General features: G+C 44.3%; 1 protein-coding gene and 1 pseudogene across 1 annotated transcript in view; one reads left to right on the forward strand and one right to left on the reverse strand.

Moving 5' to 3' along the window:
* The window catches only part of LOC149341845 (late secretory pathway protein AVL9 homolog), a 39,907-nt gene that overhangs the window by 8,582 nt on the left and 12,049 nt on the right, over nt 1–19,276 (reverse strand). Inside the window, exons 7-13 of the mRNA XM_089544092.1 lie at nt 13,764–13,926; nt 12,767–13,189; nt 10,410–10,560; nt 8,655–8,921; nt 6,727–6,861; nt 5,439–5,577; nt 2,678–2,758 (exon numbers count right to left, since the gene is read on the reverse strand). Coding sequence (XP_089400218.1) covers nt 2,678–2,758; nt 5,439–5,577; nt 6,727–6,861; nt 8,655–8,921; nt 10,410–10,560; nt 12,767–13,189; nt 13,764–13,926 — 1,359 coding nt within the window. The remainder of the gene's footprint in view (nt 1–2,677; nt 2,759–5,438; nt 5,578–6,726; nt 6,862–8,654; nt 8,922–10,409; nt 10,561–12,766; nt 13,190–13,763; nt 13,927–19,276) is intronic.
* LOC149341846 (uncharacterized) lies at nt 16,272–16,936 on the forward strand (annotated as a pseudogene).

The raw sequence follows: 19,276 nt of genomic DNA on the forward strand, positions 1-19,276 counted from the left end.
AGAATATTTTAATGTGCAAATGTCAAGGACACACTAATTTAGAAGAAGATCTACTGTTCCAATAGATGTGCTAAAAGTGGCCAAACTTTTGTCGATGCCCGCAAAGCCTCATGCAAATTCCCACTACCACATACTCACATGAAATGATAACCACTCGCCTCTCAGTGCTTTAGCAGTTCCCAGAAACCACACAGCGAGTTCAGGCGGTTACGGCAGATGAACAATTTTTAACCACAGTTGGAAGCCGCAGTGAAAACCGCGAAAAAAAAAGGCGCAGCCAAAAAACGGACAGCCCTTACTTAAACAAGTATATATAAGGTAGCCAACTGTTACGTATGTTAAATGGGAACAGACCGACTGGAAAAAACCATGTCACGTCCAATCCTACACTGTAAGTTTTATAGGTGGTCAACATAACATATGAAACTGATGCGTAGGTGACATAAGTGGAGGTGCACAGCATGATGTCTTCGACTGACAGAATTACATCCTCAGCTCAGGCAGTCACATGAGTGGCAAGGAGCCAAGAGCGATATCATTGTCACCAGATGAAATGCCAGATAAAAGCAACAAGAAAACTCTGGTGTTGCCGCTGGCATTCTAAAAAGCACAAACTAAAGCTTCCAGACACACAAGGAACACGCCACTAACAGTGAGGAGACCTTTCCTCTGCCATGGAAGTAATGGATGTTTCGTGCCGGTTAACCAAAACCTGCTCTAATCTAACCGATCCCAGTTTGTTCTCGTTAACAGCCAGAGTTTCAATCCTCTTCCAGTAACATCAGGCGTACCCCAAGGTTCTGTACTTGCTCCCCTCCTATTCTTAATCTATATAAACGACTTACCCTCAAACCTGGTTTGCAATGTTCGTCTGTTTGCAGACGATTGCGTTATTTACCGCACAATTTCCAACACCAATCACAGCTCCAAAACGATATTGACACAGTGCATGCCTGGTGCGATGACTGGCTAATGTCGCTTAATCCTAATAAATGTAAACTTGTATCTTTTCACCGCCGGCGTAACCCCCATATTTTCACTTACTCCGTTGCTAACATTCCACTAGAATCCGTATACTCATACAAGTACCTAGGTGTCACCTTGTGCCAGGATCTCTCCTGGCGTTCTCGTGTAACGAACATCGTCGCATCAGCTAACCGGTCATTGGGTTTTTGAAACGTCATCTACGGCACGACCCTCAAAGTATTAATTAAACTTCTCGCCTACCAATCACTCATCCGACCAAAACTAGAATACGCATCTGCTATCTGGAGCCCGCAACAAGCATATCTCATCAGTTCACTAGAATCTGTCCAAAATCGCGCCACGAGGTTCATTCATTCTGCCTATTCATACGACATCAGTGTATCGTCACTTAAACGACAATCAGGTTTATCAACTCTTGCCCATCATCGTCGCATTGCTTCTCTTAGTCTGTTCCATAAGTTTTTTTACAGTTCCCTTGGACAACCACCCTACATCACACCGCCAGCTCGCATATCTGATCGCACCGGCCATCCACTGCAGTTTCATGCCAACGCAGCTGCACCATCACTTTTTCCGCATCGTTTTTTCTTCGCACTGCTAAAGACTGGAATGGCCTTCCCCGCGACGTTGATGCCATCACCTGCCAATCAAGTTTTGTTAACAATTTAAATATGCATTTCGTAAATATCATGTAAGCAATCATATTCAATCTATATTTGTACTCCCACCCCTTATTTAATACCCCCAAAGTGGGGTCTTTAAGGTAATAAAGTGAAGTGAAGTGAAGTGAAGCTAGCTCCACTTGGAAGGTTGAGGTTACCATACCAGAGCTCTAAAGTGTGCTGTGGCATGTTTGTAATGTGATCTGTGCTCGTTGCTGCAGTGCAAGGAATTTCTCCACCCCCAACAGGAGGTGCACTTAAGTCACCTTAAGTGCAAAAATGCGAAAGCTGAGCGTGGTCCGCCATCTGAATTTGAGTCTCGAGGCATGGCTAAGTGGCCGAGCTGGAGTCCACTGCATTATTACGCACGCGCCATCTGATGGGCCAGCATCATACATTGCGAGGGAGGTTTTCAGTGGGTGCCGCAAGATGGCGCTACGACACGCCAAGTAGCAAGAAGTAAATTTACCAGAAACGTACTTTTGTACTTGGTTAAGTGCGATATCTGTAATTCGTCTGCTCATAATTACTCATGTGTGCCTCAGTACATATCTCGAAGATACATTTCTAAGTCAACTCTGCATTCACTAAATGCACCTTGATTCGGCTGCAAACGTCGAACCGTCGTGGCGCAGTGGAATTGTCTCAGTCTCGCATGTCGCAGGCCCGGGTTCGATTCCCACCTAGACTGCAGTTTTCTTTTTTTTCCCTTTCTTCATCGACACCCTTTTGGATTCTGGATTGGATTGTGGATTATGGTTTTGCTTGTTGGATTATGGATTTAATTATAGACTGGCTTGTGTGATGGCTATGGATTGGATTGTGGATTGGCTATGGATTCGTCAAAGCGTGACACATTCTGCCCACGCCACTCATGAGCCATAAAAGGTTTTCACCTTAATAACGTACCACAGTTATAGAAGTAAAATGTGGTGCAGATCATTTTCAACCCAATAAGAGTAGTTAGGTGCAGCCACTGCCGCTGCAGGCAATGAGCAGCCACAGCCATGAAATCAAGGGCAACCCACCTTCTAGCTGAGCAGTCTTCAGAAGACTTATGAGGTAGATTTTAAACTCGGACCTCAGCCACTCTTCACCACCTTGCCAGCCTAGAAATAAGAGAATGCTTCAACATGCACACCATAGCTCCACTTGAAAGTGTGATCAAATAGGTCACTCCATTTTTCCCTTTTCGTTTAGTAAAGTCACATAGGCCATCATGCTACAAACAAAAGCCACTCATGCATATTGCTCAAAAGCAGTTTAAAGCAAAAATAAATTCCCTTCCCTATGTTACGTAACTAGGCCTCACAGCCCTGCGAAGCATGTTTTTATAATCAGTATGCAAAAATCAGCTTGCGCTACGTTGTGTTTGATGGCACATAAGCAACTAAGGCCATCATGTGCCATACGCGAGTTAAATGTGCCCCTTTGTGGGAGAGAACTAAAACCTAGGCCTTTCTTAAAATTTCATAGCATGTTTACAAGCTTTGCTTCTTTTAAGGACGTAAAAACGCGGGAAATGTCAATAAGTGCATCTTCTAGAAGTAAGCTGCAAAGTGATGTGTTGATCTTAAAATTGCGAGAAATGCTTTTTCCTTAGCTTTTCAAGTTCTGTACATAAAAATAAAGTGTGGTTTGTGGTGACCACTTCTCTCCATAGTTCAGACATAGGTTTCTCTAGGTTTACAAGATTAAAGTTGTGTGTAGGGTGTGTGTGTGTGCCCAATGTGAATATGGCACAAAATCACTTCAAAGAAAAGTTCTTGATGTATGCATGGCTGCCATTCTTCTAAGCTGAGCTTTGCCTAATGTAGCTTATTAGTTATTTTGTTATTACATGGAGACAGCCATTTACCCCTCAGTTTATGGCGTACTAACTTTCAAAATGAACAAGATTTCAGAATATATTTGCCAAGCAGCTAAAATGCCAAATCAGGTGCATATCAGAAAAAAAAATTTTAATTATGCTCTATTTTTACAATGTTGCAATTTAAATGAGCAACTATAGCAAGCTTCACATATCTAAACTTGAAGTCCCTACTATTCCATGATTCCACACAAAATTCCCGGTTTTAGCATTTGTGACAGGTTGTGTGTTAGCGGCCACACTATCTTTTTTTGATGGTACATTAAAACCTTGCTAATTCAAAGAATTTCTGCGGTCCCATAATTTCGAATGTAAATTTGACCGGATAATTCAAAGCGGCTGCCTGCACTAGCCTCGTTAATTCGAAGATCTGGTGCGCTATGTGGTAATACCAGATCCTAATTTGACCACAAACCAGTGAAGCAACGGCTGCTCGGAGCTGTGAGGCATTGCTGCAGACTGATGCCAGCGCAAAAAAAATTATTGAGCAATTTGCGTAGTAAGGCTAAATGTGAACTGGGTGTGCTAGCACTGTGTGGTCATTGTTTTGCACTGTTTATCTTAGCTTTGCAATGTTTCTCGTGGTTATGCTTCATTATTCATGACACTGCTATGCGATTAAATTGGTATAGCAAGTGTATTCTGTGTGCACAGAATGGATGAAGCAGAGTAGACACATGACGCAATATTTACTACAGTCGATCTATGCATCCGTATTAGTCATGGCTCCCGTTCTGCAGAAAATGTGGCGGCCGCGGTGTTGTGATGCAGATTTGTTCCGCAAAAGAAAATCCCAACTGCACCCATCTACTTGGCTTGTTCACACTGGCAGTCACTTCCTCAGACGAGCGGTAGGCAGCACAACAGCAAATTTGCAATTATCTCCGGGGCTTACATCACGCCGGACTCTGAAACTATAGAACTGTTTGCAGTTCGGTTTGCTGCTAGTCGGGCTTGCACGGAGGGCAGGGTGGAGAGCTGTCTTTTCGCTTTTGATGTCTACTGACTTCAAATTGCTGCCCTTATGACCACAGATTGCATCGTTACATGTTTTGGTGGTGGGACGGATTGAAAGAGGGGTTATTATACGTCAACTTGTATCTGGGGACCCCAGCATTTTTTCGAGGGGGGCCAACAAGGGCTACTAGTTGTGGGTCATTTTTTACATGACAATCAAATAAACATAGCGTGTTCCCGCAACAAAATTTTTTGCCTGGGTCCCATTTTTTTTTGCTCTGCTCAGTTAATACAGAAACCCAATTAATTCGAATATTTTTACGGTCTGAATCAGTTCATATTAAAGAGGATTTACTGTGCTGTTTGTGGACGTCAGTAGGAATAATAGTATAATGGGAATGTGATCATTTAATCATCTGAATTGTCTTAAAATGCAGAATCTGGAAACAAAAGCAATTCTGGTGGTGCCCTGACATGCTTGCTTCCCCATCAGCTCAAGCAAGCTAGTGCACCAGGCACTACTGTTCTGGCAGAAACATGCCCACATGCTTCTATGAGATATGTCATGACACTGGAGCCTATCAAAAGCAACATTACCATATTTCCACAAATAGAATGCGTTTTTTTTAATTATCTTATTCATAAAAAAGCATCTCACATTAATATGAAACCAGACTACGAATACAGGGCGTTTCTTTTTTTTTTTTCGCTGTTCTTTGAGATACCCACAGCAAGCTCATCCCCTAAGCTCGTAAGCTGTGAGGAAAAGCCAACTTCTCAACGACCTTGGGTGGCCATTGAGGCGAAGCGCGCGGCCGCTTCTGTGCAAAAGGCCGCACGTGTTAACGGAATATTTCAGATTTCCTGTTCTCAAGCGGAATTTAAGACCTTTTGCCACAGAAAATTAGGGGCCTTAATTACAACATGCCAGAGAGTACTGGAATTGCTGCAGGTATACTGACATGTGCCATCAAGGAAGAGGTCTCGTGAGTCATCAAGAACATTCTTGACCACATAGTCTGCAAACCGAAGGTCTTCCATGGTGAGGTAGAGCTGTCGTCGAAGGTCATTGTCCAAGATTGTGATCTTACACTCATCCACCTGCCATGGATAAACATCATACATTGAGATGGTACTAAACTACATGGCAGCAATGAAGCTAGTTGCAGCTCAGAGTAACTGTTGGAGGAAATTAATCGTGGAGGAGATATAAATACTGCTGACCATTGGATTAAAGGCATATGTAAGGCAGGAAAAGTAAATACCTTGAGCCAAATTTTCCCAATTCCCCCAAAAAAGGATAAAAAAAAGATTTCAAGTAACTAACTAACTTAACTGTACGGAGCAAAAATACTGTAATGTGAGAGCCTGAAGGCCATATTTTATGGATTCCAACACTTTTTACATTCTCTTTAATTTTTTCAAGCCCTTTTCAATACTTGTCATAAAGTTAAATTTAAATTCTTCAGGGTTAGGCAGCTCACCCAGTGCTTCAGATTTGTGGGCAAGCTAATAAATAGAATAATCAGTTATCAGTCGATAGATATTACAATACACTGGAAATGCATTTGAGGATCAGAACTACATTAAAAAGTTTCCGCTCTTCCCCTGACATACTAATAAATTACTTGAACTTAGAGAGGGCTCCAGCAGAAGGTGGCACTTTATGTAAACATCAGGGCTGAACAACGACAGCCACACTAACCCTGCATCAGTCTGCAATAAGGGGTTGCTCTTTCCTGCACGCCATTCTCAACAATCTTTTCGTATATACAGTATTGCTTGCTTTACGGAATGAGATGTTAGCAATGGTATGTGAGAAGTTTTCTAGAGCACAGCAAGGTTAGGAGTAAAATTATCTTAACCGTGTAATGCTCAGGCATTCGAAATGCCTAGTAAAGGTTATGAACTGGATAACAACCAGCATCCCAAATTTACAAGTGTCCCTTTATGACCATATGTAACAAGTGTGAGCTTATACTTGCTTCACCACAGCCCTGGAAAGGCCTAAAAACACTGTGCTTTGTCAGAAGACAGCGTATTGCAACACCGCATGTACGGGCATTAAATAGCAGGCACAAAGTCTAATTCTTTCCTCGCTGTTACCTTTAGCACATTCACTACATGAACAGACCTTGTCATAATGTTCCAAATGATTTGCAGCTCATCCTATGAAACAACAGCAGGAAGGCAGTGCAATGAGCACAGCAGGCAATGGTATTAAATCAGTGTAGCGCACAGCACCCGTACCTCCACGATGACATCAAAGAGGTGTTTCTTTTGTTTGAAGAGGTCGTTGGTGGCCCCCACAACACAGCTTCGAATGCTGATGTCACTCAGAAGATCTATGATGGGCAGAGACACATAAGGCAAACACAGCGAGCCCTGGGAGAATGAGAGAGAATGGGTGAGTCAATGACATGCTGATTACTGACTGCAGTTACGGAAAAACTAGCAGCGTAACTTCATCCAATTTGATCTGGAATCTGAGGCATTTTCTGTCGTCTCCATTCAACTCTGTTAGACTGAGCTGCAACTGCTTTCTCTCGAAATATGTCATCCTTGTATTTATGCTTCAATTTTATGTATGAATTCATGTCACAGCATTTTATTACAAATGTGCTACATATTGTACTTATGAGAGTCAAGAAGCTGTGTGACTTTAGGTAGCTTCATGTGCTTCTATAGGTATGCTTGAATATATTCAACTCCAACTGATATAAAACATTCCTCGCCGCATTACCCACCATAAGAGCATTACGGCATATATACTACTATCCATGCAGTACATTTTGAAATTTGTGACCTCAAATTGCATAACCTCAGTCACAGGGCAGTCAATTTAATCCGAAACTCAGAGCAAGGTATGTCATAAATGGTACATTACATAAAATCAGTCACAGGACGTCCAGTTTAAAATTCACAGCAAGGTGAACAGAACCACAAGCTGTTCGCAACTGAACTTTGCTTAATAGTGCTTTAAAAGCAGTCTGGACCACCTTACACAAGAGTTACTATATTTATTTACATTTGAGGTGAATTTCCTAGTTTCATTAATAGCAGCAATGTGGAAATTACCCAACACTCCCAACATTTTGACAATCATACATCATCATGCTGTACTTTTCTTTATATGCTCATGACCATGTTCTTTTTTTCCCGTTCTGGGTAATGGCGGCATTAGGTTTCACCAATGAAGCAAATGCCATTTTTTTATATCACAAACAACACAAAGGATAGTGAATGGAAACACTACAAACAGCTAAAAAGATCAGTTTAGAGTTCCCTTATGTTGCAACAAAAGATAGAAGAATCTCTGTTCAATTTCTTTTCAGACATCTGGCAAGCATTGAAAACATCCAGCAGAGGCATCAATATAAGCTAATGTGCATGCCTCAAGTCCAGGCCAGAGTGAAAAAAAAAAAAAAAAAGTCAATTTGGGTAATTAGGCCAAATGTGGATATGTGTGCTAGCATGGTGTTAATTGTCAGTTGGAGCTACAACCTACTAGGTGGTACCATGGCTACCACCTAATTACCAGGCCACCTTCTTCGATTTAGCTACAGTGCAAGCGTCATTCGAACCACGTTTTCCTCCTAACCGCTGCTGTTCATTCCGCTTAGCTCTGTGTGCTTAGGGGCTGAGCCGCCTAATTAACGCCCCAGGTTCTCCAGGTTACCACTGGCTACACCTTGGCAAGTAATCCACCCAGTAGGCAGATGAGCAGTGGCACAGTGGCACAAGGGTTGCGACTCGGGTTGCTTCTCCCGAGCAGCCTCTGGCGATTAACTGAGCTGCCGTCTGACACGGTGGGCAGGTGAGCAGCCTGCCACAAAACTGGCTTCAGACAAACACACAACACCCAGATGGCCACTATAAGTGCTGGTGCACTAAAATACGCTACCAGAAACTACAGGGCCAAAATTTTTTAAGCCCTGGTACAGACACTCTTTCACAGGTTGTCTGCTCTCAAGACAAGAAATAAAACAAAAGGAAGAAAAACAGGTCACTCCCCAACAAAACAAAGTAAACTACCTTCTTCAAAATCCTAAAAAAACGGTCACTCCCCAACAAAACAAAAGAAACTACCCTCTTCAAAATCCTAAAAAAAAAAAAAGCATGCTAACAGCCTTTCCTCCACCACTGCTAACCTTTCAAGAACAACAAGGGCTGCTTGCCTTTGAGAAGATGGAGAGGGGCAAGCCGCAGTCCTCATTTGGCAGGGCTATCACCTTGGGAATGCTTTGAAGAAGCAGCAAGTCATCTTGGTCGCGAGTGGCCAGACCCGGTCCAGTGCTCAATTCAACTCCTTCGCCGCCAAAGCTGAGAGTCACCAAGCCTGTGCCCTCTTCGCCCGGAGTGGTGGATCCATCGAGCTCATTGAGAAGGTCACTATCGTCCCCTCCTCCAGGGATGCTGCCCTTGGTGGCACCAGACGGAGATTCCTGTAGGTGTGTACATGAAATTGAAGGGCTGCACTTTCTTCGTACGTGGTGGCCATCATTAAATTGTTACTAAAGTACATAAAAAACACCATGGCACATTGCCAGTTGCTGCACTCCACAAAAACTGGCCCATACATCAACAGTGCCCTTTAACAATTCACAGCTGCTTCTGGAATAAAAATAAGCAGACATCAAGTCATGATTTGGTACAGCTGGCTTTACGATTTGCCCATATCTTACAAAGGCTACAGTGCAAAGGCTGAGGCATGTGCAGAAGAGGCAAGCAAAATGCAATGAGAAAACAGAACTGCTGAAGCAATCGTTACAACTAGTATAAATAAACTAATATGGGAGTTTTTGTTGTTGTTGCAAATTGCTGCCTAATGGCCTCAGTTGTTGTTGCAGCAATAACCCCAAACTTCTACTCCTTACTGAAAATAGATAATGCCTGTGTAGACAAAAAACAGTGCATTGTTCATTTATGTGAAAATAAATACCACTGGACTGCGTTCGGTTCTGGTGACTTGTTCACTTCCATGAACCAATGTACCAAGCACACATAACGTGTGGTCATGATACAGTCTTACTGGTCACTTAAAGGAACACCGAGGATAACTCCATCCAGCTATTTTTCTCCGTAAAAATTGATTCTCCAGCACTTTCTGGCACGAAAAGAGAAATTTATGGCTGAGAAAACTGATTTTGAACATATTCCCGCCACTTGATTCAAACGCATGATGTCTACACCGAAAATGGCTAGTTGCCACCACCTGGGATATGCACACAAGAATCAATGCTGACACATGCATTTTACTTGCAAAATTGGTCAATGAGGCAACCCGTGTATTTCACTTTATGGTCTTCTTTAGCTTATGAAGGCTCCATTTTCAGTGAGAGTGATCTGTTTGTGATCAGAATGTGGTATCCTACCAATATAGACCAACTTCAATGTCCTCAGTGTCGCTTTAATTCAATGGCATTTCCATATTTTGGGTAGAAAACAGAGAACAAAGAAACACACAGACGAGCGCTGTTTCCCTGTTCTCTGCCTTTCGTTCGTTTGTGCTGTTTTCCACCCAAAATGAACACATACTAACTAGCCCAACTATCCATTCTACTAGAGTACTCTCCTAAAAATGATGCAATGTATTGCAAACAAAATCCATACTTAGGCTATACAAAAAATTAGCAGGTCAAGGAAGCAACAACATGAAAGGGAATACATAGTTCACACTCAAGCACCAGGTTTCTTATTGCCTTTTGAATATATAACCCCTCCCCAACCCCCCCCCCCCCCCCCCCCAAAAAAAAAATAACAATAATAAATTATGAAGGTAATTCTCCCAAAGGAAAACAGCTTAGCCAAAAACAAAAAAAATCTTGCTACCCATTAGTAAAGCAGTAGTTGTTGGTTATGCAAAAACAGGTGTTCCCTTTCATGCTGCTTGCATCTGTACGCAAAGAAGAGGATTATGTCTCGCTGCATACCCTGGAGGTAAGGCTGTAGATAGCAGAAGGAAGTTTACTCCAGATGAAACCTTTGTTTGCAAGGATGCTGGGGGTGTCTTTGCTAGGGACAGGTGTCGTAGGTGACTTCACCGCGTCACAGTCCTCTCGTTCTACAAATTCCAACTTAGACCTGCACCCAACAAATCAGAGCGGGTGTTGTTGTGAAGCCACAATGTTTACAATGAAACATTTTAAACGCAATAGTGACAACACTACACTCATGCACTATAGCGACAGCAATCTTCCACCAATCCGTTTTTGCACCAGAAAAACAAAATCAGCCAGGCTCCTACAGCATTAGTGCAGAACACCAATGAAAAGTGCCTGGTTTAATGCCATACCCAACCACTCTGTTTATGCACAGGGTTGTAAAGAGGTCTATAAAAAAAATTGCTCACATTTTGTGCACCACAGTCATGTCATAGGATGCATCCTCTACTTACATGTGCCATGTTTCTTTTTCCAAAGAAAAGGTAAAAATCCCGATAACAAACTCTGTAAGTCCCTAAAAACACGAACCTGATCTGACAAATTCAAGTAGCAACTTCTCAGAAACATGAAAACTGTTTTTTGTCACGATCACATTATACACAAATCATCATTCGCAAGCAACATACCTGGTGGCCCACGCCTGATATCATTCATTTCATTCATTTTACGTTTAAAGCCGTTTCCTCCTTGCCTGCATCTGCACCACATGGCACTGACCATGAGTGGCGACAGTTTTTCGGGCACCAGGACTACGCACCAATTGCTCCTGTGCTGTTTAAGATAATGGCACTGCTGCTGTGCTTAGTCCAAGCCTGCACACATCTAGTTGTCCTGGCATAACACACTTCAGAATGCTTAAAAACTCAGCAGTGAATGCCAGGAATGGCCCAAATGGACAGGCAAGCATGGAGTTTCACTGATGGAAGCAGCTTGTTAAGTCTGCAGAGGCAAGCATACTGTGCACTCCCATGCTTCATTCAGACTTACACAGAATATAATAAATCATGGTCATAGCCAGCCAAAGTCTTGTACAAGAATAAGGATAGCAGAAGTAAACCCTGCAATGAGGCGTCTGACTTGTTTTGCAAGATTCTAAGGTTTTAAATCTCTTCAGTGCAAACAGATGACACCCATCTGCATAACAGGATGGCAGCGCTCTGCATAAAGCTAGCAGTTGTACTGTAATTAGCTGCTGTTCTACCCCTTTGCATAAAGTATTATGCAAAACAAAGCGCTACGTACTGATTAAAACTGTATTCTATTGTATTCTTCTGTATTCTGCTGTAGAGTAGAGAATAAAATTTTATTGTATTGTACTCTCTTGAAAGCATGATGCCTTATATCACCTTTCTAATAAATTTCCATATCAGTCAAAGCACTTGCTCTACTGTACATTAGTACATGAGCACATGAAGAGCTCTTTGGCTGAAATTCACATCAGTCATACATACATCACCAAAACCAATGCCTAGGCACACTGCTGTTGAAAAATAGCTGTGTTCAAAAACTATCTGAAAAAATATGTAATTACACAAGAATTCATACAGGAACATCCCTACAAACAAAGACTTGGTACCACCCAAAATGTAATGTTCAAATGTCTATTCAGCAAATGGTATGGTATGTGCAGTTCAGCAACCTAAAGCTGCTGATTGGCTATGAGACCCACAATAGATAAGAAGTGCAGATCACATGAGGTTCTTTTAAGGAGCCCTGAAGCATTATTAAAAAATGTGGCACTTTGTCTGGGATGTTAAAGGACACATTTTCACGGACATCATCAAGCAAGGATTTTTTTTTTATGCTGCAGCCTCAGTGCGGCGCACCAGGCTGCCAACACTTGCAAATATTTCCTAGGGGGCAAAGTTTCCTGAAGCACCAGCACTACGCTGCTGACCGGCCATTGTCGTGGTAGCTGCGAAACATCTGAAAGAACCTGAAAAATAGCCATTTCTAAAACTTATGCAGACGCGTAACATCATGGAGGGCGCACATTTGAAAATGTCGCCAGAAAGGGCTCGCCAACTTTCAAGTGTGAATGTGGGTACTCTGCTGCATGTGAAGTCATAGTAAACATTTAGCAAAGATGTCCATGAAAACCAAATCTAGCAACTGAGCAAGTTTATATACTATGCTCAAAAAGTGGTGCAGGGCCCCTCTAATGTGTGCTGGCACTGCACAGTCAAATGGGCACTTTTGCCGTTAACCTGCAATGAAATGCACCTGCTTAGGCTTGGATTCAATCCCGCCACCTTGGGCACAGCAGCCAAGTGCCAAACTACTGAGTCACAACAGCAAGTGGCAACTGAAAAAGAATTTGAAGTGCAGCAGTTACGGCCACTTGCCTCATTTCGGTCTTCTCCTTGGGGTCGGAGTCCAGTAGCTCATCTATCTCCGAGACAAGTTTGTCCTCTTCCTCAAACACAGAGTCATCTGTCATCCTGTTCAAGTATGGTATGTCAGCGAGGCTGACTGGGAGAATCTTGCTGATGAATTCTTTTCCGACGGACCCTAGAGACAGCCGTGGAGCCTCTGTCTTCTCTTTCTTCTCTTCGGCATCTTTGCGTGGGGTCTCCGTTTTCTCCTTCCTCTCCTCAGAATCTTTCTGGCTGATCGGGAGAGACGTGGGGTCGTCTGCTGCATTCTCAATAGACTCGCCTCGCTTGGCCAGGCTTTTGGTCTCCGAATTACGTATTGTCTTAGACAGGAGGCTCAAATCTTCAGGTGAGTGAGCCTCTACTGGGACTTCTGAGCTGGACTCCTTCTTCCTAAAGAAATTAAATATCACCTTAGCTCTGGCAAAGCAGAAATACTATGCACATGTAGGAATCTATGTTCCATAGTGATTAAGAAAAGTTAGAAGCAATGTAAATAGAATGCACAGCAACAGGCACAGCAAAAAGTTTAGAGCTCAAAAGGTGTGCTTCTGGGTCACAGTGTATGGTTCGTTATTCAATGCCATCGTTCCAAATCTCTTGAAGGCGAAAGAAACTATCACCCTCAATTTTGAAAAAAGTAGGACTTCCACGGATGCTAAAAGAACCCGACTACACAGTTTAGCAAACCCTTCGTGTTCTTTCATCATCATCATCATTATCAGCCTGACTACACACCCACTGCAGGGCAAAGGCCTCTCCCATGTCTCTCCAATTAACCCTGTCCCTGTACATTTGATAAAGGCTGTACATTGAAACAAAAACTGTCAACAACCAAATTGTTTATGCCAGCCTTAGTTTTAGTCGTTGCAGTGAGTCATGAGGTTTCTACGGAAAAAATGTAGAAAAAGGCGGGCTTGGCTTAGACAGAAGACTAACAGCAAGGCCTGTGTAGGGTGTGCCTTGCCTGTCTTTCTCCGAGGCAAGGGTATCCAGACTTTGCTTCAGCTCACTCGGTGAGTGCCGCAAGTGAACTTCCAGGAAGTCATGCTCCTCGGGACGCAGCTCAGAGCTCAGCTGCCGCAGGCCAGTGGTGCATGCGCACTCTTGCAGGCCCTGCTCTAGCATGCCTGCACAAGTCGCACACAACAAGTAATGCAAGAAGGCCTAAGAAAAGATTCCCCACAGTGTTCCAGAGAAAAGTGGGCCCTAAAAGAGTCACAAGAGGGGCTAGACAAGGCTGCTGATATCACCAGCTGTGAAAACCAGCTGCAGAACTTAATTCTAAAAAAAAGCATGAACCAGCCACTGTTTACTGATGAGCAATCTTACGAAGATACACATTTTACCACAACTAAAGACATCCCTACAAACACATCTCATCACTTTACTGTTCACTATGCCCTCAATAAACTCCTGAAAAATATAGTCAATTTGTCGCTATTCCAGACTAATCCTAAGAAGTTTTGGCGAACTATATCTCCCGAAAGTAAACAGGACCTCGTACAACTACACAACAATGATGGCTTGCTGCTAGCTGACACTGAATGTCCAACCGTGTTCAACAGATTTTTTGCATCAGTGTTTACTAAGGAAGATCATTCCAGAGTGTCAGTTGTTCTCGAGTCTGGCTACCCATTCATGGAGCCCATCACCATTAGTGCTGAGGGTGTTGCATCACTGATTAAAAACGTAAAGTTATCCTCACCTGCCGGAGTGGACAACATAAACTCGAAAATTCTTAAAAACACCATTTCAATTCCCAGCCCGATTTTGCGCCATGTATTTCAGCAATCATTATCTTCCGGAGAACTGCCTACTAACTGGAAAATAGCCAAGGTCACCCCTGTCTTCAAAACTAGTAATGAAAACTCTCCTGATAACTATCGGCCTATTTCATTAACATGCATACGCTGTAAATTACTTGAACATATTCGCTTCTCACATTTACAACCAACTGGAATGAGACGACTTTTTCTTTTCAAATCAGCATGGTTTTAGGAAAGGCTACTCTTGTGATACCCAGTCATTTGAATTTACTACTGACTTGCATTTTAACATGGATGATAACAAAAAATTTGCATTTTTTTAGATTTCTCAAAAGCAGTCGAGAGAGTTGCACACGGCCAGCTGTTTACTGAATTATCGACCCTTTCTCTTGATTCTCTCACTTTATCTTGGCTTCCAAACTCTCTCATTACAGCAACAATTCACAGTTTTCAACAGCTCTTCCTCACCACTATGTGACATAACATAAGGCATACCACAGAGAAGTGTACTTGGACCCTTACTTTTTCTAATTTACATTAACGGCCTTCCCAATAACATTTAATTCCATTTACATCTTTTCACAGATGACTGTGTTGTTCACCATAAGATCGCTTCAGAGACTGACCACCTGACCCTTGACCACCTGACTAATCTTGACATTATAGTTGATTAGTGTAAAAACTAGTGCATGATTTACGAGAAAGATTACTGAAGCCAACCAAGCTAATTTTAGAAAAAACACGACGTTTCGGGACCGGCTCGGTCCCTTCTTCATGGTGTGACTACGGGTAAGGCACAGTTTGGATTTTTAAGCCCTCGTGCGGAAGACTTCCAGGTCAGCGGCCTTAAACCATGGATGTAAGAAGAAGGAAGTGTCCCCAGGGAGCAATTAACATTCTTCCGTGTCTGTTGGATGTGCCAAGATTCGAGTAGAAGCCTCCTGTGCGGGTTAGCCTCAGTTTCCAGTACAATAGTGCCGTCAAAGCCAATCTGGTGGTCGCATGTCTCACAGTGTTCGGCCACAGCGCTGCGTTGACAGTACCTGGAACCGCACATTAGAGAAGTAGTCCGCTTGAAAGCGATTGGTGTCATCGCTAAGATACCCTCCTAACTTCCAAGCAACCTGTCTCCACTGCAACAAAAAGCCCTACGGGGTCTCCGAGACGGCACCAGCATCTTCGTGCTCACAGCAGACAAGGGCAACTCAACAGTGGTGATGGACCGCCGCGACTACGAGGATAAAGCTTCTGCCCTGCTGAGCAGTGGGGCATATGAGAAGATCACGAAGGATTGAACTTCAACCACTCAAACAGCTCTCAACAGAATTCTAGCAGAGATGTTCAAGCGGCACCCTGATTCCAAAAGGCTTTACCTCCACCTCATCTCCAGAAATGGCACAGTTTCAAGCTTCTACGGGCTACCTAAAATACACAAACCTGACATCCCCCTGCGGCCAATCGTGGATTTCACCCTATCTCCTCTCCGACGTCTTTCAGGCTACCTTCACAAAGTACCAGCGCAGCTCTCCGAAAAAACAACCACTCTACAGCCTTCAGGACCTTTCGTGCATCTTGTCTCGGACCTGACGATTGAGGAAGACAAAAGCCTGGTCTCGTTTGAAGTGGTGTCTTTATTCACCTACATTCCAGTGCCCCTAGCTGTGTCTGTTGCTCACCGTTTACTCCAAAACGACCAGACCCTGCATGAGAGAACACCACTCAGCGTCGATGAGGTATGCCTGCCGCCTTCTCGACTTCTGTCTTCGCAGTACCTATTTCTCCTAAAAGGAGAATTTTTCAAACAGACCACCGGAACTGCCATGGGGGCGTCGATCTCAGTCACAATGGCTAATTTAACCATGGAAGACGTCGAAACCCGGGCGCTTTCCATCTTCAACCCGAAGCCTTTGATATGTAGACGACTGCTTTTGTGTGGTGAAAACGTCAGAGATGGACAACCTCCTAACCCATCTAAACTCAACTGAACCGGCCATACAGTTTACAGTTGAACGTGAGCAGCAGGGCAGTCCGCCTTTTCTCGATGTTCTACTCACAAGGCACGACAAAGGTTTGCACTTTTCGGTATACAGGAAGCCCCCCCACACGGGACGGCACTTCCATTTCAACTCGAACCATCCTACTACCCACAAGGCATCTGTCATTACGTCTATATTGAAGAGAGCCGACACCATATGTTCCTCACATGAAGACAGAAGAAAAGAGAAGAACCGTGTCGTCTCCGATCTCTAAAAATATGGATACCCCAGTTCTTTCATCCGAAGCATTAGCCACAAACAGAAAAGACAAAACAAAAACAGCTCCATTCTTTCCCCAAGCACGCACCAGAAGCAAAAACGCGTTCTGTACGTGAAAGGCATGAGCGAGACGCTGGCTCGGATTCTCGGTAAAGAAGGGGTGCTAACAACGCACAAACCGGCTACCCCCATTGGACGCCTTCTCCCCCGCCTGAAAGACTGTCACCCTAAAGAAAGGGCCCAAGGCGTTGTATACAAAATCCCCTGCTCGATCTGCCCGGCCTCGTACGTAGGGGAGAAGAAGAATTTCGCGGAAAGAATGAGACAACACAAAGTGGACGTCCGACAAATGAACTGTCAACGCAGCGCTGTCGCTGAACACTGCGAGACATGTGACCACCAGACAGATTCAAGGGCGTCCGCAGAATTTTTTGCAGGGGGGGGCCCCATTGGTTGTTGGCGCCGGAGGGGGGGGGGGGGGGCATGTTCGTAGCAAAAAGGCACTATTTGCGGTATGAATTTATTTATTTATATATAAATAAAAAATAAGTGAAATACACACATGAAATAAAAATTACAAACAGCAAATTAAAGTGTGGCTAGGAGAGATACATTGCAGTTTATCAACGAAGAAACAATTAAAATTTATAAAAAATCCAAAAATATACTGTCACTTCGTGGAGAAGAGTGCTCAGTATTTCTGCATACGGGTTCTCGACTCACCCGGATTGATGACCAGCACACAGCACAATATGGTCACAAACACGCAACTACAGTCACTCAGTCAGTCTTCCTTGAACAGCAACTGTAGACTCCACGGATTTTTCTGGGCGAATTGCGTGATTACACGGGTGATAAATTCATTTCTGTGCTTCATTACACGCTCTCGGTGCACACTCGTCACACACATTGATTGGAAAAACGGTTGAACGCGCACGTTGAAAACAAAAGATGCCTATACATACAACGAAAACTTATTTACAAGATAAATGCACGCTCGCAGCTTCATACACCTCGCTCCATCTTGCTCGCGCATCCGCACAGTCGAGCAACCGCACGCACACTGCTCGCCGCTCGTAGTTTTCTCGTCCACTGTCTTGGTTGTTCTCAGCTTCGTTGACAAACGGCCACTAAAAACACCGAATCACAAATACAGAGGCGCGCACACGTGCAAGGGCTTACTTCCGTGCGACTTCCAAGGGGAAGGGACACTCGCCACTCCGGTAGGAAAATTTGTTTTGTGTGTTTTTATGGGGTTCAGAGCCCCAAAACGACTCAGGTTATGAGGAACGGAGTAGTACAGAGCTCCGGATAATGTCGACCACCTGGGTCTCTTTACCGGGCACTGACCTCGCACAGTACACGGGCGCTGTTGTCATTTGAGGCCCAGCCAGAGGTGACAGGCGAGCCAGGCAGGCACCATCGGGCTGCGTTGACCAAAGGCGCTGGTTTTCGGAGAAGACGCAAGGGACGCTGGTGTGGGGGCGCCTCTGGAGACTGCGTCGCCGTGAACAAAAGATGCTAATCTCCTTTGCCGAAGATTCTGATAGCGGCGCTTCTACCGCACTGCGCTCTCCCGTGGATCGGAGGCACAGCGAGCGGCGGCGGCGCCAACTGATCGCCCGCTTGCCCATGAGCAGCCCGACAAAGCGGGGGTGGACACGGCTGATTTGTCTTTCCCTCCTGAAGAATTCATCGGTGGCCGGCATAACGAAGGCGAAAACAAGATGCACTGTGCACTGTCTGCCTCTGTGTCGCTATCTGTCTAGAGATCAAAGAAACAGGCACCCATTTCAAGACGGCTTGAAACACATGCTCGCCGGTGCCGCTGTATGTCTGCAACAGGTCGGCCTTCAACAGAGCTAACGATGGCGTGGTTTGAAAACGGCATAAAGACGCGTGCCCGGACGCGGCATTTCGCAGATGTGACCCAGAGCGTGGAAGCGGAGCTGCTTTTACCCTTTTGGCTGAGCCCACCACGGCCCCTGGCGTGCGGCCATCACTCACGGTTCGAGGGAGTGATTTTCCAGGGGGGTGCAGCCGCCCCCCCTTGCCCCCCCCTCCGGACGCCCATGGACAGATTGACTTTGACGGCACTATTGTACTGGAAACCGAGGCTAACCCGCACAGGAGGCTTCTACTCGAGTCTTGACACATCCAACAGACACAGAAGAATGTTAATCGCTCCCTGGGGACACTTCCTTCTTCTTACATCCATGGTTTGCAGCCGCTGACCTGGAAGACTTTTGCACGAGGGCTTAAAAAGCCAAGCTGCACCTCGCCCGTAGTCACACCATGAAGAAGGGACCGAGCCGGTCCCGAAACGTCATGTTTTTTCCAAAATTAACTTGATTGGAGTCAGTAAGCTTTCTCCTAAATTAATTTTCCCAACCAGACAGACTTCTGTCAAATGTTTTCGTTTGGCACATGACTGTAAACCCTAGAAAATGTAAATC

The sequence above is a fragment of the Amblyomma mixtum genome, chromosome 5 (genome assembly GCF_055824585.1).
Source record: "Amblyomma mixtum isolate Tamu chromosome 5, ASM5582458v1, whole genome shotgun sequence".
Classification (NCBI taxonomy): Eukaryota; Metazoa; Arthropoda; class Arachnida; order Ixodida; family Ixodidae; genus Amblyomma; species Amblyomma mixtum.